This window comes from Ranitomeya imitator, chromosome 3 (assembly GCF_032444005.1).
Source record: "Ranitomeya imitator isolate aRanImi1 chromosome 3, aRanImi1.pri, whole genome shotgun sequence".
Lineage (NCBI taxonomy): Eukaryota > Metazoa > Chordata > Amphibia > Anura > Dendrobatidae > Ranitomeya > Ranitomeya imitator.
The window spans coordinates 800,695,642-800,723,421 of NC_091284.1; the positions used below are offsets into that span (position 1 = coordinate 800,695,642).

The window sequence follows — 27,780 nt, forward strand, 5'->3', positions numbered from 1 at the left end:
GGTAAGACCGCATCTAATGATTAGTCACATGTGTAATAACTGCGTAAACGCAGCTTACTACGCATGTCTCCTAATTTAAATAAGGTCTTACCTGTCACACCGCCGGGAGTACGTGTCCACTGCAGTTCTCGCGATAACTTAGCTTACCGTGAGAACTGCCGTGCACGTGACTGGGGGTTATCTCCGGTCACTAGGCTGGTTCTCACAGTCAGCTGACCGCGAGAGCTAAAGTGTAGGTGATTGCCGGAGATCTCCGGTAGTCATCTACAGCTCTGCTATGTCTGGATCATTGTCAGGCATCCAGATGTAGCAGAGCTGGACTCGTCGTGGGACACTCGTTATTAAGGACTGCGTCGGACCAGGGAGTATACTGTTGGTTTATTTTGGGTTTTTTTCAGAACATCGATGGCTTTGCTTGGATTACCAGTGTAATAAACATGGCAAAACTGTGTGGTGTTTAATTTCATTAAAATACTTTATTCGCATGTGTGTGTGTTTTATTAATCCTTTACCAACTATAGGATTAGTAATGGATAGGTATCTTATTGACGCCTCTCCATTACTAAGCCAGCTTAATGTCACCATGGTGCGATGGCATGTAAAACTTGCAAATTCTCTGGTAAATGCAATTTCACCGATGCCAGTAATCAAAATGTTTATCCCATCAAGACTTTCATGAATTGTAACACTAAATATGTGGTATACATCATGGAGTGCATGGCATGTCATCTTAAATACGTGGGGAGCACCATACGGTCTTTAAAAACACGTATTCGTGAACATATTTATGATGTCGAAAATATTAGTGTTAATAGGAATACCTCACAAGTTTCACAACATTTTATTAATTATCATCAATCTAACCTTGAGTCACTTAAAATTTATGCGATAGAAAAAATTCATAAACCATTTAGAGGAGGAGACATTGAGGTGACCCTGAGAAACAGGGAATCATGGTGGATCTTTAAACTCGGAACAAGAATTCCACATGGTTTAAACAAAAGGAAAGATCTTATGCTCTTTTATTAGTATTTTGAGGGTTTACAAACAATGAAGTTGCTTTTCTGACATCTAGTAACTAAATTTGTAGTTTATATTTCCCGTATAATTAACGACTCTTTTGTGAGGCTAATAGCTATCAATTTGCCCTTTTGTTTCCCCTTGCTTGCCGGCCGCTGTGACACTGTCATGGCGTCTGCAGCTGTGCTTTTACCTATTTGCTCCAACCTATTTTGGCTGTTACAGCTCCCTGTCTGGGAGATTCCTGCCAGTGATTGTTCTGTTTTTCCATCCATGGTTGTCTGTGAGCTCGCTATTTTCAAAGTTACTAGGGAATTCTGTAGTTCTATTCATTACAAGATTTACATGTATGTCTTATTTTCTCAAGAACTCACACGAGTTTGTGTCTATTTAAGGATGGTTTTTTTTTTTTCTTTTTCTTGACTAATATGGTTTTTTTCTATATTGTTATGTGGGTTCACGACATATGACACTGTACATACTATGTTACTATCATATTCTTGGATTTATTTAATGATTATTGCAATGTCATTTCGTTTTTTCATTCTGTATATAGTCCTTGTATTTTGTGCTATTTCTGTTTTCTCTGCATTTCTGTTTAGCTAAAACATTTGTTTTTGTCTTTCCATCAAGCTTGTCTTGCTTCCATTGTCATGTGTGCCTATTTTTGCTTGATTAGACAATTCCACCAATTGCAACACTGGAGTGATGACCGGATACTAGTATAAAAGTATAGACATGTCTTGTACCAGGTATCATGATTAAGGGTGCTTAGTCACCGGAAACGCGTTGACCTTGGTTTTAATTTTTTTGTATGCTGATGTTTTGTCCTTTCACTATATTTTAAGTGAAATAGATTATGGATTTTTCACTATTTCGTTGAGCTGGATCTCCTTCTCTTTCCTGTTCGTCCACGCCCTGACACAGCGGTTCCGTGCTCCGAGCTCTTGGGAATGTCGGTATGGTGAGCTGGATTTTGTTTTTTCCTGTATTAACCCCTTCACATGCTATAATCATCGGCCCCTAGTTGCTGGCTTTCCCTCTATGGCGCAGAAAATTGAGTGGGAGCCATTTTTTTTTTCAATTTTTTTAAAATTAACCCTGCTGTTCTGTTGGTCAAAAATGACCGACTTTGAACTTCAATATTCTTTAAAATATTCAAGATGCGGCTCTGAAACCCGTGGCCGACCGACCCATCCTCATTTAAGTCAATCAACCACAAGTTTCAGAACCGCATCTTGAACACCCCAAAAAATACCAAAGTTCAAAATAGGTCTCCCCAGACCGAACAGAACAGCAGGGTTAAGCAGATATTGCATTTAAGGCCGGGGTCACACTTGCGAGAAACTCGCATGAGTCTCGCACCTCAATACCCAGCACTGCCGCCGACACAGGTATACATGCAACTGCACCCTCTGCTCCCGAGTGCCGGCAGCAGTGCCGAGAATTAAGATGCGAGACTCGTCTGAGTTTCTCGCATGTGTGATCCTGACCTATCTCTTTCTGTACGCACCACCTCATGAGCCACTAGGTTTGATCTTGGTACAATATTACACTGATTTATGGTCTCTATTACCTGTGTGTATTGGATGATGTTTTGTATATTTTTAATTATGTTTTAAACTGTTTGTGGTGTTTTTGAAGTGTCAATAAAATCAGCCTGTTATATTTTATATAATTGTTTCCTATTTTTTGATGGTATGCAATATTTTTGCAGTGATGCTTTTTTCTTTCTTTATTTTCGATGTGAACTGCATCTCACCCTCATAGAACTTTTTCTTGAGGATACTCCTAAAAGATCTCAATAGGCTTGAGGACAGAGGAAGATGGTGGCCACCCCATGAGTTTTTCTCCTTTTTAGCTATAGCAGCCAATAACTCAAATAGATTTGTTGCCGAATGAGATGGCGCATTGTCTTGGAGACAATTTTGCTACAGGTGGCACAGTTCTTCTCTTTGTATAATCGAAGAAAGTGGTCAGTAATAAACTCTCCATACTTTGCCCAGATCATTTTCACACCTTCAGGGACCCTAAAATGGCTTTGCCTCTCACAATGATTTTGGACCAAAAAATGACTGCCACCTCCTTGCTGTAGTCAAAGCCTTGTTGGGACATGGTGGCCATCCACCAAACATCCACTATTCCATCTATCTCTAGGGTTGCACAGCACTTTAAAATTAGTCTTCATGTATGTCTGGGCCACTGCAACTGTTTCTGCTTGTGAGTGCTGTTTATAGGTGGCCGAATAGTAGGTTTATGCATGCAGCCGGTTCTGACACATTCTACACCTTGAGGTTCCCAGGACTTCAGATGCACCAGTGGCTTCAAATATCTGTTTCCTATTTTCAAATGGTGTTTTAGCAGCTGATCTCTTAATCTAATGAATTTGTCAGGCAGAAACCTTCCTCATTATGCCATTATCTGCACAAACTGGTATGTGCTGTGTTTCGGCCACAAAATTCTTCACAGTGCAATGATCAGTCTTTGTGAAATATCTTATGTTTTCATACCTTGTCTAAGACATTGCACTATTTGACACTTTCCTGGCATCAAAGAGATCCTTTTTCTTTCCCATATTGCTTCAAACCTGTGACTACTTAATAACGTGGAATGTACTTCTCAAGTAGTGTTCATTTAATTAGGTTCATCTGGCAAACTGGGCAGCATGGTGGTGCAGGGGTTAGCATTGCAGCCTTGAAGCGCTGGAGTTCAAATCCCACCAAGGACAACATCTGCAAAGAGTTTGTATGTTCTCTCAGTGTTTGCGTGGGTTTCCTCCGGGTACTCCGGTTTCCTCCCACATTCCAAAGACATATACTGATAAGATATTTAGATTGTGAGCCCCATCGGGGACAGCGATGATAATGTGTGCAAACTGTAAAGCGCTGCGGAATATGTTAGCGCTATATAAAAAAAATATATAAAAAAATAATTATCACAGATGTTTGAGATTGATTTCAATGAACATCAATTCCAGTCTGCACTCAAAATCCGTGGTGCTTGTGTCTGGGGTTGGTATCCCTTTGCAAATAACTTAAGAAGACCGGCACTCACTTGTAAGTTTGCAGAATTTGTAGATTTTATTCATGCTGTTCAAAAACCATATTTTGAATGCGGCGTAAAGGGCTAATTCCAAAATCACAATGGTGACTCAGTGTTGCAAACTTTGATTCATCCATCTTTGCAAATCTACCTAATCAAAAGTGTACAATTTCTCCACAAACACCACCCTACCCCCGATATTACCCTCTCAGTGCTCTAATTACATTTTCTTACTAATGTAGTCATCTTCTAGTAGTTCTTACTGTCCTTGTTGACCATGCGCACATCTGTCTCCAGTTTCTGAACTTAACTGCTTCTATATGACTTGTCTTGAATTCATGCACATGCAGTTTACCATTCTTGTTTGTAGCCGGTCATGGGTAGCTGCTTGTCCAACAGATTGGCTCAGTGTCTACGAGATTCTCCTTTTGCGGATCATGTTCAGAATATGCGCCTGACCCCGTGCTAAGCACAGATCTGTTTTAGGTAGTGGACAGGAGGTTGATGCCTCTACGACAAGACTCCTATTAATTCTCACCCCTGAGGCCATGCCAATGGAGCCACCTCTAGTAGATCTTACTGTGGTGGTGGAACATACTTCTGTCTAACAAGTCCTCCTTTTTACTGCCTCTGTTTGGTTATGTTTCGAAACTGAGCATGCATGATTTAACTGTCCTTGGCTCTAGCCAAGCATGCACAGTTTTTTATCTCTTCAAGTAAGATTCCCCTTCCTCAGTGCTAAGCATGCTTTGGCTGAAGATCTGCCTTAACTTGGACTGTCAAAGCAAAAGCTGCTCTTAGCAGTATTATTATTGAATACCATTAATTTCATAGTCCTGTGCATTTGAGAAAGGTTACATACATATCACATTCATAAAATAAAGCATACAGACTGGTACAGAGGGGGGGAGTTGACCCTTCCATATTGGGCTTACAATCTACAGGGTATTGGGGAAGGAGACGGGTGCGTTGCAGCATCTCCATGGGTAGTCAAATGATCATTGCAGGCTGTAGGTTTTACTAAAGAGATGAATTTTCAGTTTGCGTCTGAAGGTTCTAAATGTGGGAGGTAATTGGACGTGTCGAGGCACTGAATTCCAGAAGATAGGTGATGTTTTGGAAAAATCTTAGAGGTGATAGGGAGAGGAACATACAAGAGTGGTGGAGAGAAGGTGGTCTTATGAGGACCAGAAATTATGTGTGTGAAGATATCGGGAGATTAGTTTGGAGATGTATGGAGGAGACAGATTATGGACAGACTTGTATGTCATTGTTTGTAGTTTAAACTCGATCTGCTAGGGAATGGGAAGCAATTGAATGGAGGTGGATTAATCTGGCAGCAGAGTTGAAGATAGACTGGAAAAGTGCGAGAGTGTTAGCACGGAGGCCATAGAGGAGAATACTGCAGTACTCAAGGCAGTAGATAATTGGGGTACACACTAACATTTTAGTAGAGTTGAAATTGAGAAAATTATAAATTCTGGAAATATTTTTTGAGTTGGCAAAGACAGGATGTGTGGTTTGAAGGACATGGCAGAATTGAGGGTAACACCAAGACAGTGGACTTTTGATACAAGGGAAATTGTGATGATATTTATAGTGATATATCAGGTTGTGGGTTTAGTGAGATGGAGGAAAGATTATGAGTTCAGTTTTGTCCACATTGAGCTTTAGGAATCTAGAGGTGAGGAACTAGGATACGGCTGATAGACATTCTGGGTTTCTGGAAAGCAGAGAGGTAACATTTGAGCCAGAGAGGTAGATTTGAGCATCATCGGTACATAGGTGGTAGTGAAAGCCATTGGACTTTGTGTTATCCCTGGCCAAAGATGCAGATGGAGAAGCTTAGGGATCCCAGGACACCAACATAGAGAGGATGGGGTGAGGAGGTACTATGGGAGTGGGAGACGCTTAATGTGCAGTTAGTGAGTTATGAGGAGATTCAGGAATAGGAAAGGTCTTTTGTGCCAAGAGAAGAGATGATCTGTATTGTATTAGGAGGGAGTGATCAACTGTGCCGAAGGCAGAGGACATGTCTTGGAGGAAGAGTATTGAATATTGTCTGTTATCTTTGTCGGTTAGTAAGTCGTTTTGGTTAGAGCATTTACAGTGGAGTGATGCGGAAGTAAGCCGGACTGTAGGTTGCTGAAGAGTTAAGGCCCCTTCACATTAAGCGACGCTGCAGCGATAACGACAACGATCCGGATCGCTGCAGCGTCGCTGTTTGGTCGCTGGAGAGCTGTCACACAGACCGCTCTCCAGCGACCAACAATGCCGGTAACCAGGGTAAACATCGGGTAACTAAGCGCAGGGCCGCGCTTAGTAACCCGATGTTTACCCTGGTTACCATGCTAAAAGTAAAAAAAAACAAACACTACATACTTACCTACAGCCGTCTGTCCTCCAGCGGTGCGCTCTGCTTCTCTGCTCTCCTCCTGTACTGTCTGTGAGCCGGAAAGCAGAGCGGTGACGTCACAGCTCTGCTTTCCGGCTCACAGCCAGTACAGGAGGAGAGCAGAGCACAGCGCCGGGGACAGACAGCGGTAGGTAAGTATCTAGTGTTTGTTTTTTTTTACTTTTAGCATGGTAACCAGGGTAAACATTAGGTTACTAAGCGCGGCCCTGCGCTTAGTTACCCAATGTTTACCCTGGTTACCAGTGAAGACATCGCTGGATCGGTGTCACACACGCCGATCCAGCGATGTCCACGGGAGATCCAGCGACGAAATAAAGTTCTGGACTTTATTCAGCGACCAACAATCTCCCAGCAGGGGCCTGATCGTTGGTCGCTGTCACACATAACGATTTCATTAACGATATCGTTGCTACGTCACAAATAGCAACGATATCGTTAACAATATCGTTATGTGTGAAGGTACCTTTAGATGAGAGGTGAGAGAAAAGTTAATTGTCGGTGTGCTGTTTGAGGAGTTTGGGGGCAAACCTGATTAGTGATATGGTGAGATTGCTGGATGTAGGTATTGGCTCAAGGGATGATTTATTCAGGATAGGCGTGATTATTGCATGTTTAAAAAAATAAGGGAAGACACCAGTGGTTAATGATAAGTTGAAGAGATGGGTTAGGTCTGGGATAAGCATGGCTGTGACGGAAGGCTGGTTGAACATCAAAAGTTTGTCTGATGTGGTCGATCTTGTTTTTGAATTATGAGACTTAGACTTTTGCTGAAATGAGGGAGGTTGGTGGAGCAGTGGTGGGCAGAGAAGGCTATTAAAAATCTTGAATAACTGGGGTTATGGGTTAGTGGTGACATTACAATTGTGAAGTATTCCTTTTGAACAGAGGTGAGAGCTGACTTGAAAGTGAAAATGCCAATTGTTTTCTTCCTGAACGCTTGGGGCAGCATTTATGTTAAGTTGGTGTGGCAGGGTTATGGATGTGTGTGGATGTCTAGGTTTGAGACATTTGTGTGAGGGTATGCTAATTACTTAGCTTGAGAGGCAATTGCAGAGGACTGTAGTGAGAATGTGAGTTGGCGATGACCAGTTGAAGAGAAAGGTTAGATAGGTAACAGAGGTGAGTGAAGATGAGGTTCTAGCGTATATCCGTCTTTATGGGTGGTTGTGGAGGACCAATATGTGAAGGAGCAGTACGCTACCATGTATCTTTTGACGTGGTCCTGATCATAGGACACTCTCTATGCTATATATTTACTTTTTATTTTGAAGAAAAGAAGGCTTGGGCAAAGTAAACTCTGTTCACATCTGCACATTTATAGAACCCAAGCAGTGGCAGATCTGCAGTATACATTACATAGTATGCATCGAGGCTGCCTTCTACACCCATGAAGTACATCTTGATATTGGCACTGGCCAGGATGTAATCTTTCATTGCACGCGCTGCAGCGCTCAGAAGTGAACAATGTATGCGCGAGCTCACTCTCGTGGAGCAAGAAGAAATGAAAGATCCGACAGCTATCAAAACACTGCTGCCGGCCCGAGCACTGCTTTCCCCACGAATCTGCGGGGAGACAAGAGATAAAGTCATCATGGGCCATAAAAGATCACAGGAGCCTCCTGACCTCCGCCAGACAGTTACGTAGACTAAATATTCCTCTGTCATATTTAAATAATGAAGAAAACATGTTAATTCCTGCAGCCATAATCCCGTCCGCCTTCCGCGTGTACATTGATAATCTTTTACAATGCTTGCAGCATTTTCCAATATTTAGTCACATTTCCTAAAATCTCAGTCCCCGGAAAGTATTTGAAGTTCTTCGTTGGTACCAGCCATGAATAAACTGCAGCTAGTTCCTGCATTTTGTGATAGCTTTGAGACGAAAACGTCTGATGACGAACAGAGACATTACTTATGAAAACACTCCAGAAGAAGACATCCTTCTCTGAGGAGTTTAGGACTTTGAGTAGCTTATTAGAAGTGCTTGTTTTCTGATACATTGGCATAATTGCGTTCCGTCTTTGTCTTCGGTAAGGGTTTCTAATCTCTGTAGTGTGCTACTCATCACAATCGCATAACGGGGGTTTGGAAGTAGGGCTAAGAGAGAATTGAGAACCTTCTTGTTAGAAAAAACAAAACACTTTCTTAATTTCATCAAGTAAGATCACGGTGAGGGTCGAAAGGACGTTCAATACAGAATTGTGTGGATAAAACAAATCTGTTTAATGTTCATTCAAAAGTGGTTATAAAAATGAAGAAAAGTCCATTGCACACAAAAATAAGTATTCGGCTACAAAAGCGAAAACAATCCAGCCATTCACTGTGGTCTGTCAAGAACTAGTAAAAAATAAAATAATTACAGCAGTCATGACTCTGTCATCATTGGAAACCATAAGAAACCTATAATAGCCAGAACAGAAAAGTGTTGGATAGCCCACACTAAGCTGGCACCAATTAAAGTAGAAATGTGACCGTATCAAGAAAATAAAAAAAACCTATTCACAAAGAATTGTATATGGCATCAAATACATTTTTATTGGTATAGTACACATAATATAAAATAAATCAATTTAATATAGGCACAGTAAGCAGAGAAATAAAAAGCGGCAATACAGCAGGGGGAGATGAATGAATAGTCTGTTAATTAAAGAGGTGTCTACAGGTATTTCATTACATCTACATTTGTATCTGCTGCACATTTTATTTTACTTAGCCCCTTTGCCTATGCGGATATTTGGTGTATCCAGTTAGTGAATACTGTGGATATGTATCCTCTACTTTATCTAAATATTTGCTGGACCTGTTTAAATAACAGACTATATATACCAGGGCTCCCCAACTTGTAGCTCGGGAGCCACATGTGGCTCGCGGACCCATGAATTGTGGCTCGCGACTGTCTGCCAGCTTTATGCATTAGGTCCAGGTCTATCAAACAGGTATGAAGACCACATCTCAAAATGATGAATTCTGTGAGTAGCCCTGCACAGAATTGCAGATCTGGATGCACATTTACTGGTCTTGGGGGTTTAGGGATGTTTTAGGTATGGTACGCTGGAGGTTTGTACTACCTGTTAGAGGAGGTGCTCAAAGCTGGATGTGACAGTGTGTTGGGAGAATACTGAATGGGGGTATTGTGGGAACCCCTAGATCTCAGTGTACTGCTCTGGAGTGATTTCTGTGGAAAAGCTTTGGTTATCATTATACCTGTAATGGGGGGTTTGGTTGACACCACTTTGAAGGGGGTGGGAGCTGGATGTGGCTCGCGACCCTCTCTCAGTGCTGAATGTGGCTCGCGACCCTCTCTCTAAGCTGAATGTGGCTCTCAAGGTCAGAAAGGTTGTGGACCACTGATACATACATTCATCTACTCCTGCTGTATTGTCGCTTTTTATTTATTTGCTTAATGTGCCTATGTTAAATTAATATTTCTTATGTGTGTTATACAAATATAGATGTATTTGATGCCATTATTTTAGGCCATATACGATTTCTCGTGAATGGGCTATCATTGGAAACCATGATGCGCGGCTCATCGGTGGGTCCAGCCAACCATCTAAGTGCATCGGGGCCTCCAAGCTCTCTTCTGACAGATGATCTTGTAATATAAAGAAGGCATCTTGCCTGTTGAATTTTGGCTTACCCGATCATTTATTGTGGCAATAGCAAACTCCTCCTTCTCTACTAAAAAATATCATGAGTTCGAGAGGCACATGAGCCATCAGCCATGGCTTCTTTATCACTGAAAGTGTCAACAGAGCCACATACATCCAATAAATATTTTTTCCAAACCTGATGATTTCAGCAAGCCAGGCCAACCATCGAACATGATGTTGAGGAGAAAAAAGGATTTAGGATGTTGAATTTAAACTTTCCTCCTTCCTTTCTTTTTATGATAGATAAGCCACTACTTTGGGCAGCCACTTACTTCCCAATCACCTTACAAAACTGAGTTTTCATGTGTATAAAGAAGGCGGAATAACTGTTGGCCAAGCATCTTAACATTACGAGTTACTGCTGTTCTTCTTTTTATCTTTTATCAGAATACTTTCAGTCACACTGTTAATAAGTACAATAACAAGCAAAGGAACCCACTTCAGGGAACACAACTACAGATGAAAGCTGACAAATGTCATCAATGAGCAGTTGGGCAGAGACTTCGAAAGGGAAGAGAAAGGAATAAATCAACATCGGCTACCTCTTCGTTCCATTTACGGAGGATCCAGATGGTACATGTGGGGGAATCTGAGTAGTCATCTCCATTTTTCTATTCTTCGTTGTCACTTCTTAAACCCTGATTATAGACTTTAATACTCAATGATGGTAGGAGACAGCTCTGATATTGTGTATTCCAGCTATCTACATTCCGTAGCTTGGAAAGGTTCAGCTCGGTCGACCTTCATATAACAATTACCATCAGTACATTCGACGCGCTCACCCTTTTATTCAAAAAATAGCTGTTACATGAGTTTTTAAAGCGATTGTGTGGCAATGACAGCATTACGGCTCTACAAAGGCCGGATCTTGCAATAATTTTTATTCAGTATGGGATAAATTGAGTGTATCTTGTTTAGTCTTTAAAGTAAATAGAAGCTTTCACTGCGGTATGATCCGCGGGCATAGCTTTCAATACAACGATAGTTATGAGAGCAAGCCGGTCATGATGTAATGGAGTCCAGGCCACCACTTTCTAACGCTGAATTCCATAGCGTTATTATTAATGATTTATACGGAACAAACACATTTCATTAACCTATGCAATTCAGTAAAAAACAAGGAGTTACAATCGATATGAAAATGTAAGAAAAGGATAACAAAGCATATAGAATTTAGTTATGACAGGATACAATAGAAAAGAGAAGTGTGCAAATGGGCCGAGGTTAATAATAGAAGTTGGGGAATGGGTAAAGCAGTCTTCATATTGGCGCCATGGCAAGGATGCATCACATACGGGAAAGACCTAAAGTTTACAGGGTTCTCTTACTCTTCATTGTGCATGAGCCTACCACTCCCCTGCCTTCTAGCGCTTCCGGTTTGCTGGAGTTGGTGCAAACTTGCTTGATTGACAGTTCGCATCAGCAGCATTGTTGTACCGCCATCCCGGACTGCGCACTCTACAATACTGCAAGCAGAATCCGCTTTGCATTGGAGAAGTCCAGTGGTGCTAAGGTTTGCTGGATCAGTAGCCAAGACCATACAACAGTGAGCCAGGACAACGTCAGAGCAGCACTTACAAACTATTTTGGACAGAGCTTGTAAGCACCCCACATAGGTACTGCAAGCACTGGTGATCTGCTTCCGGTAACCTAACCAATGCGTAGTAAACAACAGAATTAAAAATCCGTCCATTCTAGAGAGCGGAATGGATATGTAATAACATGTAAATTGCAAAGTTGCTTGGTTTTTACTACCACTTGGCTTTTTAAAAAAAAATATTTTTAAGATGATGAGGCTAACATTTTAACGGGATTTATGAGGTTATAGAAAAAAAATACCCGCCCCACGCTTGTCTATGGGCTGTGTTTGATATTGCAGCTATTGCACTTTGTCTGGATCTGATTTGGCATAGCCAAGAAAGCCCATGGACTAGACTGGTCTGATTTCAGGTAGAAAAGTTGAAAAAAAAAGAAGTTCTAGTCTTAAACAACTCTTTTAAAAGTGGGTTGTCCAAATCAGTTTTTTTTAAAGGCAAAAATTGTTTAAAAGATAATAAAATAATGTAAACTCACCATAGACTGCCCTTGTGTTCTCTGCCTGGAACAGGAAGGGATGATCTCCCATTCTTTGGTTACTTGATCGGTGATGCTTGTGATTGGCTTTAGCGGTCAGGTGACTGGAATGGGTCCACCAATCTAGATCCCTGCAGGAATCCAAAGAAACTTGACAGGCCCACACAGAACCCGAGCCGCAACCCCATTCAACGCCTTTGGCGAGAACTAGAATGAAGATTCCAAGCCAGAAATTCTCATCCAACATCAGTGTCTGACCTCACAAATGATCTTCTGATTGAAGGGGCAAAAACTCTGACACCTCCAACATTTGATAGAAAACCTTCCCAAGTTGATATGGATTATTAAAAAATTAGTAAAAAAATAAATAAAAAGCAAAACAACTGCAGTTTCCAAGATGCTTTGTATAGTTGTTAAACGACAACACTTTAATCAAATTCTGCTCTGTCCTTCTGACCTTCTATATGTTGAGATGCTGATACATTGGTACATGGAGCATATTTGATGGGGTCAATTATATTCTGCAAGGCACATTGAATTCCAAAGTCATCGGAAATATGGAAATCAGTGTTTCTCTCCTCTGTAGCCCGGTGCGCTGCTTCCTACCTAGAGTTCAGGGTTATCTCTGTAGAATGCGTTCATTCAGCACTTTTGCCAAAGGGTACACAAATAGAAACGCGACTGTGACATTTTCTTGACATGTTGAAACTATATACCGTACATGTATAGATATATATTTTTTTAATTCTCCCAAGAAAGTCCAGAATTTATTCTTATTTTCAGTGTAAATATTTTAACAAGGTTTTTTTTTTTAACTTTTCTAATCCATGTCAGGTGGTTGTTAAAATAACCGGTCCTCTGCTCCTACTAGAGAATTTCCATACAAGACTTAACACATTTCCAAAAATAAACCTGAAAAATTTGTCATTTGGCTCCAAAAAGCTAATCGCTCTCCAATTTGAAACCATCTCAAGGTCACTATTTTCTTTTTTTAATCCATTGGAAAATATGAAAATACTTTTTTTTCATAACCTGAGTCACTCAACCTCTGAGAATATAGGGGGAAGAAATATAAATATGAAACATAGGGGGAAGAAATTGCATAATACTGTATTTCATCATGATGTAGAAGTAAATGGTTATGGGCAACTCTGTTGATGTATACCCATCCATGGGAGCATGTATGTGACCAACTGCTGCTCTACAGAAGTAGTGGCCTAATGAGTGTCTCCATGTCTGTCCATGGCCTAATGAATATCTCCAGGTAAGTCCAGTGATCCGGCCTATCCCTTAGGTGATTGCTTAGAAAGTAAAATCTGTACCATTTTAGATTCTGATCAAATCACTCAAGCCTGTTGTGCGTAAGCTGTGGCTGGATGGTTGCCTTCACCAAAGCTAGGACTTAAGATGAACTGCAGACCAGAGCAGACTTCTGATGAGCTCTACCCAGTTGTTCATTATAAGGGTGGAATATTTTGACAGACAAAACCTGGTCGTGTTTCATGTAGATTTAGATGCTGATCTGCTTCATATTCGATGTGGTCATGCAAGAAAAGTGCCATTCGATGGTCTTCCCGAGTTAAAAATTACTCAACTCTTTAGCATCACCCAACTTTCAAATCCTAGATGTTTATGGAGAGTGCACAACATTATGCTTAATTTTATGTAGGGTTGACCAAAACCACAAGTAAACAAGTGTATCCATATGGTCATGTTCCTTTTTTTACATGCTTTGAAGCACGCTCCTCGTCAAATAGCTTTGTTAATGCCTACGTCAAACGGTCTCCTGATGAGTATGTTTTATGCATTATTTCCAGAATTATTCACACCTCTAAGTTTAAGAAATGCGTACACTGTGTCTTCTGCGGCTGTGAGATATCCTACTTTTAATCATTCAGAATTTCAAGTCTCCGTGAGTTCAAAAATGTGACGCATCATAATCTTCTTCCTGATTTTTTTTTTTCCCCTCTTTAATGGAATTGAAAGATGAAGGCATCCTTTGTTTTAAAGTAAAGACAGTTCTCGGGCAGAGTTGTGCCAGGAATAATCCTCTTGAGTTAATGATGCTTCTGTTCTGTGCACCATCGGGCCTTGATCAGTGCGTCGAATATTGACTTCAATTGCACTGTTATTGTAGCTAGTATTCATATGTGTTCAAAAAGTAATTATGCCTCAGGTAATCAGGTTCAATTGGCTGTAAAATGTCTGGAGTCAGAAGCTTTTGTTCTTCCTCCATACCGCCATGCTGGTAGATCACATTTTAATGCCTTATACTGATGTAGGATAAAACAATCCCGCTGCTTTTGTGTATCTTATGTTATTGTTATTTTCTCTGTTGGCAGAAAGTTTCGGTGACCTCAACCAACTGGATTGGAAACCTTTTATAATGGATAGGAAAAAAGGCCATCGTCCCCTTATTAAAAAAAATAAAAATGGCTAAAAAGCGATATATATACAGCGGTTGAACTAATTATTGAACACGTCATCAATTTTCTAAGTAAATATATTTCTGAAAGCGCTTATTGATTTGAATTTATGTGTAATAATGAGAAATTAAACAGGAAAAAAAGTATTGAACGCTCTTACTGAAATGTATTTACTACTTCGTACAAAAGTCTTTGTTGGTGATGAAGCTTCAAAATGCCTCTTGCTTAGAGAAACCAGTCACATGCATTGCTCAGGTGTGATGTTCTTCCTCGAAAACACTCTTGAAATCCTGAAGGTCTTGTGGGTTTCTTCCATGAACTCTGAGCTTTAGTTTCTTCCTAAATTTCTATTGGATTTAGGACCAGTGATGGGCCGGGCTATTCTAGCAGTTTTTTTTTTTTCTCTGAAACTAGTTGAGAGATTCCTTGGCTGTGAGTTTGGGATCTTTGTCTTGCTGAAATGTCCACCCTCGTTTCATCCTCATCATCCTGGTAGATGGCAACAGATTTTTATCAAAAATGTCTCTGTACACTTGTCTATTCATCCTTCAATTACATGAAGTTTGACAGTGCTATATGTTGAAAAACAGCCCCACACCATGAAGTTCCCAGATCCAAACTTCACTGTTGGTATGGTCTTTTGGGGTGATATACAGTGCCTTTTTGGCTACAAGCGTGGTATGTATTATAGCATCCAAAGAGTTCAAATTTGGTCTCATCTGACCAGACTATATTCTCCCAGTATTTCAGTCTTGTAGCTCTCCATTGGTGGTCCTTGGCTCTTGGACAAGTTTTCTCATAATTTTTTACACACCTCTGCCTGAAATCTTTCTGGCAGCACCTGGTCGTGGCTGGTTTATGGTAAAAAGATGTTCCTTCCACTTCCAGATTATGGCCCCAAGAGTACTCATTGGAACATTTAGTAGTTTAGAAATTATTCTGTCAATGCCATCAATATTTTTGCAACAATAAGGTTGCAAAGGTCTTGAGATTGCTCACATGTTTTACCCATCATGAGATGTTTCTGGTGTAGCTCCTTGGTAAAAAGACACCTTTTTTAGGCCATCAGTAGAACCAGCTGATATTATTATTATTATTATTTCACTAAGTTGCAGGATTGCTTTCTAATCACTGATAGATTTCAGCTAGTGTCATGCATTTTGATGCTTTTTGCACTTCTTTCTATATGTGTTCAATACATTTTCCCATTATTTGTCATTATTACACGTAACTTAATTTATGGACATCTATGGTTTGATTTCTTTACATGTGTGGATTGGATGGGTGGTTACCGGCATCTGGTCAGAATTTCATGTCAATAGCATCTTCTGAAATATATTTACTTAGAAAATTGGTGATGTGTTCAATACTTTTTTCACCCAATATATACTCTCTTTACCACTTCCACATTACTCCTCTTTAAGCACTCTTTTACTCCCTCTTCTGGGTGGAAGGACGTGATCACTAAAACACGGATGGATTGATTGATTGAGTGACTGCAGTGGTCACAAATTCATGAAATCAGCACAGGATATATAAAGACCCTGTCTATGTCCCTTTTGATGTTGCAACGATGCATGACAAATCACTTGTGACATTGCAGTTGTCACATGTCCATTCGGCTGAACTAGGGAGAAGAAAGACTAGCAGGGTACTCATACCTACATAGAAAAGGAGCATTGGAAGATCGATAAGGTGAGAACGGTATGCATGATTTTTTGTTTTGGTTGGGAGTGGGGGTGATATTATGGGCTGTTAAAATGAACACGCGTGGACGGTCACTCATATAACTATGGCCAGGATATGGCCATAACTGTAGGGTTTGGCTGCAAGTTGGTTGCTAACCATAAAGCTACCCCACTTGTACTATGCAACATCTTCTATTGTTTGCGGCTGCTGAACCCCTGATGAACCCCCGCCATATCCATGGGGGGGAAACGCGTCGGGCATTGTTTGGGGAAATTGCTGTCTAGCGCTTGATGTGCCATCTGAACTTATCCAGCGGTGTCTTCGGGTCACTTGCATACAAAACTACAAACCTACTACAAACCTACAGATGAGTATTAATGCTGGGGGGACGGCGTTATCGATGTGATGACGGGGATGATTGTGTCCCTATACAGGAAACATTGTTATTCTGGGGGCCCCATGCTTGTGGGTTTGTTGGATGTATTCTATTGCATTATGCATCTTAACAGCAATAGTATTGTTCATGTGTATACCCAGGACACCTGCCTATGGTTATCGATATTGAGTATTGATTAAGCGCTTTTTTCCATATAGTTGTTTCCTTGGGCTTTAGGACGTAATACTCTAACCGGTATAAGACAAATAGAACTGATAGTACCCTATTATTTTGAGGTTGGGATGTATGATTGTATCCTTATACCACAAAGATGGTGGCTTGTGTGGCTTATGTCTTGTGATTATAGGTGACCATTCACATACATTGTAGCATTATGGTATCCTCCATTTACTTACTCCTATACCCTGGAAGCTAAATATATGTTTCATCTTGGACAATATTGATGTTATTGCATCCCATTCACTTGTCTTTAATATTTTTTGTGGGGCATACTCTGTTCTGCCTACAGATGCCCGGTATATAACTATTTTTCTGTATCTATACAAGATTTGAGACATTTCTCACTATTTTAAATATTTTTTTCTCGTTTTTTGTTATTTTGTTTCCTTCTTTTTTTTTGGGGGTGTCGGGGTGTATTGGGACATTGCTTTATCTTTCTATCCCCATTTTAGGGATTTTTTAGGGACCCTAGGGTCAGTCGATGCTGAGTGGGGGCACCTACCATTTCAAATTAGGGTAGTATTTTCCCTATAGGGATTCTTTAGGACCTTTATAGGATTCCTTATTATAGGGGATTCTAGGGATTTTTGAGGGGAAGTCGAGTAGGGGCGCCTACCGCAGTAAATTATGGTGCCAACCCCCACTGCCAGGTAGGGTGAAGTGTAGTCACTCCCTAGGACCTAACAGGTACATAACTTGCTGTTCTTTATTATTGATCGCTAATGAAAAGAGACCTTTTAATTGTTTTTCAATAAAAGCTATATTTTAGGGATCCTTGTGTTGTTTAGGTTTTGTATACTATGCAACATTATTAGGAATCTCTTTAGCCACAGGGTAAGATTTCTGCTTCTTCCCTCAGTTTTGTTTTAGTTCAAATGCTGTATAAAGCAAAGATGTAACTATTACTACACTTTGCGCATAATAGTATGATGTGCAGAGTTCATGCAGGGGCAGGCTATGCAGGAGGTGTGAGATGTGCAGCTACAGCCGATAGCTGCAAAGCAGAAAGTCTATGACTGCAGCTACAGCCAATAGCTGCAGAGCATGAAGTCTGTAATGTGTAGCTACAACCAATAGCTGCAGAGCAGGAAGTCTGTGACTGCAGCTACAGCCAATAGCTGCAGAGCAGAAAGTCTATGACTGCAGCTACAGCCAATAGCTGCAGAGCATGAAGTCTGTAATGTGTAGCTACAACCAATAGCTGCAGAGCATGAAGTCTCTGACTGTAGATACAGCCAATAGCTGCAGAGCAGAAAGTCTATGACTGCAGCTACAGCCAATAGCTGCAGAGCATGAAGTCTGTAATGTGTAGCTACAACCAATAGCTGCAGAGCAGGAAGTCTGTGACTGCAGCTACAGCCAATAGCTGCAGAGCATGAAGTCTGTAATGTGTAGCTACAACCAATAGCTGCAGAGCAGGAAGTCTGTGACTGCAGCTACAGCCAATAGCTGCAGAGCAGAAAGTCTATGACTGCAGCTGCAGCCAATAGCTGAAGAGCGTGAAGTCTGTAATGTGTAGCTACAACCAATAGCTGCAGAGCAGGAAGTCTGTGACTTGCAGCTACAGCCAATAGCTGCAGAGCAGGAAGTCTGTGACTGCAGCTACAACTAGTTGCTGTAGAGCTGGAAGTCTGTAATGTGAAGCTACAACCAATAGATGCAGAGCAGGAAGTCTGTGATGTGCAACAGCCAATAGCTGCAGAGCTGGAATAGGCTGAGACTTTTGATTGACTCTTGATGTATAACCTAGTAATTTGCAGCAGTTATAATAATAATCTTTATTTTTATATAGCGCTAACATATTCCGCAGCGCTTTACAGTTTGCACACATTATCATCACTGTCCCCGATGGGGCTCACAATCTAAATTCCCTATCAGTATGTCTTTGGAATGTGGGAGGAAACCGGAGTGCCCGGAGGAAACCCACACAAACACGGAGAGAACATACAAACTCTTTGCAGATGTTGTCCTTGGTGGGGTTCGAACCCAGGACTCCAGCGCTGCAAGGCAGCAGTGCTATCCACTGCGCCACCGTGCCGCCATTTATTGTTATAGTGGTGTTAAAGGGTTGTCCGGTGGGTGAAAATTTTTTTTAAAGTGATTTTGACGGTTAAAAAATAAAATAAGTAAGACTCTTACTAATCCAGCTCTTTTTCAGATCCTTAATCATTACTCATTGATCTCTACTTCCTGGACCCTTCTTGACACACAAGTTCCCACTAAGCCAACAGATTATAAATTTAGCATATTTTTATATAGTTGTCTCTTGTAATATTAGTACTTTAGCCAGGTTTTTTCACCTTAAACCATGAATACTTCTGTTAGGGGTCGAGTTCCTGCCTCTGCACAGGGGGATTCTCGAGCCATCTCTGCTGCGGTCTCCCATTCTTCTCCAGCCGCAGTGGAGCCTGCTCAGCGGAGACCTCGGGCTCAGGCAGATACTTTGCGCCTGGTTACTGCTGTTCTTCCAGGTTCTGCCATTATAGCCAGTACTGGTCATAGGCGAGGAATTCTGCTGTCCTTCTACTGAGCATGCCCAAGGGAGGACCTTCCATTGGAGGTCTTGGGTCACATGCTCAGGTCCTGTAGCGCTAGGATCAGCTTATGTTTTGAGCTTTAGCTACTCAGTGGTCTTGTCTGCTTGTGGTAAGGGTCCGGCTGAAATAAAACACTAGAATACCGGCACCTCCGGTGAGGAGTTTGGTGAATTCAGGGTCCGGCTGAAATAAGCCACTAGAATTCCGGCTCCACCGGAGAGGAGGTGATTGTGTGCTTGCTACTCCCTGACCACTGATCGCTTTTGCTCTGTTGGGCAGCGGTGTTCCCCTGTGACGCTGACAGGGCACAGCGTTTTCCCTTCTGTGAAGTAACAGAGTTCGCTTGTGCCGCCATACTGTGCCGCCATTTGCTAGCAGCAGGTTTGTCTCCTGCACGGTGGACCCCAGGCTGCGAACGCCAGCCTTAACAACTTCTTTCAAACCACTTTTATTTTTCATATCACTTTTCAGAATAAGCTGTCATGTGCGTACATGAGGAATTACTCTATTTCTGGCCACAACTTGTATCCTGCATTTTTAATAAGTTCCACCCACTTAACTTAAATTTTCAGGGGTCTCTGTAATCTATAGCTATAGCTGACACCACCCTCAGGATACCTGGGAGTTACATAGCAAACCCGAGCCCAGAATGAGGCAGATCAAAGTTAACCCTAGACATGATCCACCCAGAGAAAGAGCAGACAGGACTAAACTCCGGAACGGATCCTGACATATGAGCACTGAAGTGAGCACTTCTGGATAGTCAAAGTCAAGTGTGTCAATTACATAAGCCGAGCTTTTCACATTAACATACAGATCAGTTAAAAAAAATTGCTCATTTACTGAACTTTTACAATTGCCAATCAGCTTTTTTTCTGAATTATTGAGGTAGAGGAGATTCTGTTCCTGTTACCCTTAAAAGCTTTCCCTAGGCTGGTGTCCACAGATCGGGACTCGGTCCTTTTGTCTCCCCTTATTCACGCACTGAGGTCAACTCTGAGACATGGTAAGGTTTCTGTCACCCTTAAAAGTCAACGAGAAATAATTTGGCAACTAAAGGTGACCGGTCACTTGCCGTAAATACAGTCATAGCTGAAAATGTTGGGATCTTTGAAATTATTGCAGAAAATGAAGTATTTCTCCCAGAAAAGTATTGGAATTACACATGTTTTGTTATACACATGTTTATTTCCTTTATGTATGTTGGAACAACACAAATAAAAATAGGCAAAATACGGCAAATTGGACATAATTTCACACAAACCCCAAAATGGTCCAGACAAAATTGTTGGCACCTTTCCAAAATTGTGGGTAAACAGCTGTCAAGCATGATGGTCACCGATATGCCGTCCACTAAGAAGAGTTTAAGACCACCCCTAGAGGAGGCTCTGTGCCAGAAGCAGGGAGGCGCAGGAACATTATAAAAACGTCAGATTCAGGAGAACAGCCACATTCACACCAGGGAAAAAATGACAAATGTATAGCAAGTGACAGGTTCTTGATGTGCCGCAAAGTTCTCTTAAGGTCCTTTATTTAACACCCGATGTTTGGTGAATGTTCTGCCATCCCAATCACTTTTTAACCAACTTGATAGTAGGATATGTTAATCTGTCAACATGCGACGAGGCTTCAGAACCGCGGGAGGCTTTTGAGTCCTTAAGATTCACGTGACCTGTAATGTACCTGTGATTGCAGAACATCTGTAGATAAATTTCATAGAATGTCAGAGTTGGGGGGAAACAAAAATCCATTTACTTGTAAAATCTGCATCATCATTTCACTCCTTAAAAGTGCACACGATGGGGGAGAAAATCAAAAACTGTCTAATGGCAAAACCAGCTTAGTAAAATGTAAATACTAATTAATTAATGATGAAATACTAATTGTAATGAAATATCATCAATAAAACACTTGAATGATCTTATGGTTTCGTTGAACTTTGTAAAGAATTTTTTTGCCGGCATTGTACACACAAGGGAGAGACCTGTCAGACATCTGCAGCAGCCCTGGGAAGAGCCGGCCAGGGACTAAGCCTGTGACAAGACGTCACTGGCCGGATCTTCCCAGCACCACATCCAGATACTTAAGGTACATTTACCCAGAGCATTTCAGCAAAGTATACATCTGGCCTCAATTGTGCATATGATTCAAGCTGCCCATAATTTGTGAAGAACATTTCAGCTGACAGGTTCATTCAGTTCTCAGCAGGTGCACCTATGCTCTTTTCAAACATCTAATATTCTTGGATGGCTTAGCAGCAGCTGCCTGGCACTAGCTGCTATTGTATGTCACAACACAAAAAGTACTGAGATACAGGGCTGTAAAATGCTAGGGACTGTTGCACTAGATTTGCATGAGCAGTGCGCATGTGCTAGATTTGTATGAGTAGCGCGCATGTGCTAGATTTGTATGAGCAGTGCGCATACGCTAGATTTGCATGAGCACTGTGCATGCGCTAGATTTGCATGAGCAGCGTGCATGCGCTAGATTTGCATGAGCACTGTGCATGCGCTAGATTCCCATGAGCAGCGTGCATGCGCTAGATTTGCATGAGCGGCGTGCATGCTTTAGATTTGCATGCGCGTCAATGACGCTGCTCGTACAGATTATATTATCCCACCCACAGCGGCGTAATAACATGTAAAGAGGGCTGACTAGTCTGCAGCAACTAATGCCCCATCGACCAGTCAAAACCCTCATTAGCATAGGTAAAGGGGACAATATAAATTATTTTTTTATACCTTGTTCTCACTCAATAACGTCATACAGGGCTGGCTAGGCAGCAAATTTGCTTATACATAGGTGAATGCTGCTGGGTTGGAGGCCATGGGGACCTGATAGTTTCCCTTTCACCATAATTGCATATAATTGGAGTAAAAAAAAAGAATAAACCCAAAACTATACATCTGAGCTATCCAGTTATTCGTTTCTTTTGCCTGCAGATTTCTAAGCCTCCGCAGACACCGGCGATGCGTTCACCCTGGATAAATGCTATTTACAGCATACGCAAGAAACAGCTTCTCGTTTGCCCAGAATTCATTGCCATTCACTAATGACAGCATTGTAGTAAAACGCCTGAACTCTCGTCTGTTCACTTACAAAGCAGTTACTTCTGACCTAGTTTTCGGAGTTTTCTAAATCCGTACAGCGTTACTCCTCAGAATGATGATGAGTTGGGCAGCAGAGACTTTTCTGAAGCTATTATGTTCTTCTATGAAGTCTTGCTTTCACGCTGAGAGCGCTCCACACATCTTCGATGAAGAAATGTCATCGGATAGTAAAGAAACCAAAGAAACTTTACAGCGAGCTGGATTTGCTGTGGAGTATTGTGAGATGAGTTAGATTTCATGAAATTCTAAATAGTCCTGGAAACTCTGCATGCGGCATCTCCCGGAGATCTGTTTTTGGTACAGACACTTTCCTTTGGGCTTAAATTTTTAATTTATGGCTTTACTCGTCGGAGGTGTTCTCTAGTTCTTATGTGCATGCAAAAAGCTCTTAAAATGGTTTAAAGTGAACTTCTTAAACTCGTTTGTGGAACTTTTCTTTTACATCACTAGTTTTTTTTTTTCTGCAGACCGCTTTTTCTTCCTAATTCAGCACTAGGAGGTTTTTTCCTGCAGACCGCTTTTTCTTCCTAATTCAGCACTAGGAGGTTTTTCCTGCAGACCGCTTTTTCTTCCTAATTCAGCAGTAGGAGGTTTTTTCCTGCAGACCGCTTTTTCCTAATTCAGCACTAGGAGTTTTTTTTCCTGCAGACCGCTTTTTCTTCCTAATTCAGCACTAGAAGTTTTTTTTCTGGCAGACCGCTTTTTCATCCTCATTCAGTACTAGGAGTTTTTTTTTCTTGTAGACCGCTTTTTCTTCCTAATTCAGCACTAGGAGGTTTTTTCCTGCAGACCGCTTTTTCTTCCTAATTCAGCACTAGGAGGTTTTTTCTGCAGACCGCTTTTTATTCCTAATTCAGCAGTAGTTTTTTCCTGCAGACCGCTTTTTCTTCCTAATTCAGCACTAGGAGGTTTTTTCCTGCAGACTGCTTTTTCTACCAAATTCAGCACTAGGAGTTTTTTTTTCCCACAGACCGCGTTTTCCTAATTCATCACTAGGAGTTTATTTCCTGCAGACCTCTTTTTCTACTTAATTCAGCACTAGGAGTTTTTTTTCCTGCAGACTACTTTTTCTTCCTAATTTATGAACAGCTAGTTGTCCACCACGTTACAGATGAGTTACAGCATGGTCACTGTTCATTAATTTCTATAGCTCACATTAAATTTGTCAATTCTATCTGCCTCCCTTTCCCGCAGTTGACATACTTCTACCTTCATTCCCTACTAAGCAACAGACTGTATTAGGTAATGCAGAGGCTGCTGTAATCACAGGACTTTATTAATGAATCAATTATGTCTACAGACAAAAAAAGCTATTCTTTGTTCTGTCTATCTTTTTATAGCTCAAAAAAATGGCAGCACTCCAATTTTTCTTATATAGTTCTGTGAGCCGGGAGATGCCATTTTGTACATTACGTACTGAACGTTCTCAGGTACTGCAACTCAACTTGCGTTGAAGTAATTTCTTCAAGTGAATTCCAGTACCACACAATGGCCACCACACAGTGTATGGCAGGGGTGTCAAACTGCATTCCTCGAGGGCTGCAAACAGGTCATGTTTTCAGGATTTCCATGTACTGCACAGGTGATAATTTAATCACCTACACACATCATGATTACAGCACCTTGTGCAAAGCTAAGGAAATCTTGAAAACACGCATGGTTTGCGGCCCTCGAGGAATGCAGTTTGACACCCCTGGTGTATGGAGCTGTGATGTTCGTCTGGTCACTGTTTCAGGTGCTAACAGATGATTTGGTGGACCAGGTGTCGGACCTCCATTAATCGAACATTGATGACCCATATTGACGAAAGGTCATAAGTATCTAAGTCTTGGATGACCTCTTTAATTTTTTTCATTATTTCTGATGCAAATTAAGTGAGATTTGTGACTCAATGAAAACTGATAGGATATGGTATTGGTATGGATAGAAGTGTGGAATAACTTAAAATGGATGAGGCAATTTGAGAGTTAATATTTAAGAAAGACTTGTCGTTGGGTCAAAAGTGGGCCGTTTTTGCTCTTCTCTTATTCCTGCTGCTCTCCTGGGTATGCCATTTTTTTTTAGTTTGATTGTTTTAAATCCGCCATTTGGTTCTGGGCCCTGATGAAGCTATATGCAAAACGTGCGTCGGTGTAAACGGGGTGGTCTGCTTTTTGGCCAATTGATGATGGCCTGTGCAGTTGCGGTCCTCCTCATAATTGAGGCTAGTTAACCTAAATGGGCATCTTTATAGTTCAGAGTCCTTAGAATTTTTATTACGGTATGTTATCTTTTTTTTGTAATCATGTTTTTGGATCCTGAATTAATTTTGGGATATTTGTTTGTACAGTGCTGTACCCCCACTGATTGACTAATTATACTCGTCATTGATTATTATTTGCCATAGCTTTGTTTACCGTTGACCACATGGCCTGCGCTTTCTTTCTGGGTTTTCATATAGTTTCTTTCTTCTAGTATTTGTGTACAATTTGGATATATTTATGTATATTGATTTTTATTTATTCGTTTTTGGGTGGAGTTATTTATAGATTCAATATATTTTTTTTTATTTACTGCTAATTTTTATTCTCTTTACAAAGGGGCGTTGTTCATAAGGTTTTTCTGCAGAGCAACCATGACACACCCCAGACGATCCTGTGAGCCAGGCTCCCCTTGTAAAGACCAGAAAAATTAGAATATGTCTGGAACCATATGGTGGATTTAAGAAGAGCAAAAATTGAAATACTCAGGAAGTAGCAGGAAAAAAGAACAAAAAGCTTCCACTTTTGGCCTGGTGATAGGTCCTCTTTAAGCACTTTCATGCCTTAGATTCCTGTTAGCAATGATACTATATACTCTATTCCGATGGCAGACTTTCAGCTGAAGATTTGCATTGCTTATTTAGAAGTTATTTTACACTTTTGGTTTTCTGCTTCTGAAAACCTGCTTAAAACCTTTTATCGGCTACATCTCAAATGCTGGGAATATTGGACTATATTGTAGCCAGCACCATGTGCCAGCGGATAAGTAGATGAAAATCACAAGGAAACACAGTCCGCGAAGAATTAGCGGATATCTAAAGGAACACCTTTTTCTCAGATATTCAGATGAGAATTTTGTTGGCATCAGTTTCGTAGCGGAAAATTGTGTTTTACAACGCAAACATTATTTACAAATTGGCCAAATAACACCTCACTTCCGCCAACTGATAAATAAGTAAAATGTAAATTGTATTATATCGATTATGGTAACATTTTTATATTTCCCTACGTTGCTTAAAATTAGCAGTCAAAATGATAGAAGGTCTATACAGTACACACGTAAGTTTGAGCACAAGACACAAAAACAACAAAGGATTAAAAATTGAAAATGGAATGGTAGGACATGACTAATGGCATCCACCGATCAGTGTGAAAGCAAATACGAAATAAAACTATCCCGCAATTAGACTCTTGTGTCCCCGTCTTGTCAGTGGTCACATTATATTATTCGTTGAATGGTGGATTCATGTTTAAGGTGTATTTACGCTTCGCGATGTATAGTGTTAAACGACTACCGACCGGCTACATGTTTGCCGCTCGATGATCATTAAGCAGCCAGGCCAAGCTTCAAACGCGCACAGCATGATCTGTGATCGATCGTTTAGTGTACATAGGCCGCCATTTCTCTAGATAAAACCAAACAAATGAGCCAGAGCATTAGTTTATATACATGTAGTGCGTAAGGGCACGTTCACATAATGGCCATTTAACAGACAAAACCTAAGATGAAAACAAAATGTTCTTACACCCTGTAGTAAGTGAGTAGTAATAGCATGTGTAAATAACAGGGTGAGCACTCGCTTGATAAAAAAAGGTATAAAGACCATCCCATCGCTCCTACACAATAATCATTCAGAGTAAATTAACCTTTTCGAAATGGCAATTTTATTCCCTGTTCACAATGGCAAAGACTAAAGATTTTTCTGAGCAGTGCAGAAATGCTATTATCTCCAATCAGTCTAAAGCTGCGTTTTTGATGCTTTTTTTCCCTTACGGAAATGGGCCAAAAACGCAATGGAATCCTTATGCAAGCTGGTTTCACATTTGCGTTTAAAAACGCAGCGTTTTAAACGCAAACGCATGTGGTGAAAAAAACGCATGTAAACGCGTGCAAACGCTGCGTTTTTTTGACGCATGCGTTTTTGCATGTGAAAAAAAAACCGCGGCGTTTTGACGCGTTTACATGCGTTTTTGCCTGCGTTTGCGTTTTTAAAACGCATGCTGAGAAATGTGTGACAGCTGCCAATCATCAAAATCAAGTAAAAAACCCACTATAAACAGAAATAGCTAGGGTTAGGGGTTGGATCCCTATGGATCCTAACCCTAACGGGATCCTAACCCTAACCCTAAAGGGATCCTAACCCTAACCCTAACCCTAGGGATCCTAACCCTAACCCTAGGGATCCTAACCCTAAGCCTAAAGGGATCCTAACCCTAACCCTTTAGGGATCCTAACCCTAACCCTAGGGATCCTAACCCTACCCCTAACCCTAGGGATCCTAAGCCTAAAGGGATCCTAACCCTTTAGGGATCCTAACCCTACCCCTAACCCTAGGGATCCTAACCCTAACCCTGGGGATCCTAAGCCTATAGGGTTAGGATCCCTTTAGGCTTAGGATCCCCAGGGTTAGGGGTAGGGTTAGGAACCCTAGGGTTAGGATGTCTAGGGGTAGGGTTAGGGTTAGGATCCCTTTAGGGTTAGGGTTAGGATCCCTTTATCACCTTTATGGTGGGGGGTGGCATATCAGTGTGTTTTCTGGGTTTTTTTCTATAAAAACGCATGCGTTTTTAATGCAACCAAACGCATGTGCTTAAAAACGCATGCGTTTACATAGACAGCAATACATTTTTTTGCCGCAAAAAAGCATGCGTTTTTTGCCGCAAAAAAACGCCGCTAGAAATTACTACATGTTGCATTTCTGCAACACAACGCATGCATAGAAAAGACGCATGCGGCGGCAAAACGCATGCAAAAAAATCATGCGTTTTTAATGTTAAGTATAGGAAAAAAAACGCATGCTTTTTTTGCGCTAAAACGCAGCGGCAAAAAACGCAAATGTGAAACCAGCCTTATTCAATGACAATCCTGAAGTGTTGTGCACATGATCAGTAAATTTCAAGTCTTTGCAGTGCTTTTTTTTTCTGCAGCATGTCAATTCTTTGTGCATTTCTGCAGCA

General features: G+C 41.1%; 1 protein-coding gene across 2 annotated transcripts in view; it reads left to right on the forward strand.

Annotated features, from left to right (window-relative positions):
• SLC36A4 (solute carrier family 36 member 4) overlaps positions 1-27,780 on the forward strand; it is a 268,852-nt gene that overhangs the window by 214,214 nt on the left and 26,858 nt on the right. Inside the window, exon 11 of one of the 2 annotated variants that reach the window (XM_069759233.1) lies at positions 10,519-10,646. The exons of the other annotated variant lie outside the window; for it this stretch is intronic. Coding sequence (XP_069615334.1) covers positions 10,519-10,520 — 2 coding nt within the window. The 3' untranslated portion in view covers positions 10,521-10,646. Of the gene's footprint in view, positions 1-10,518; positions 10,647-27,780 lie in introns of those variants that run through there. 2 annotated transcript variants of the gene reach the window in all.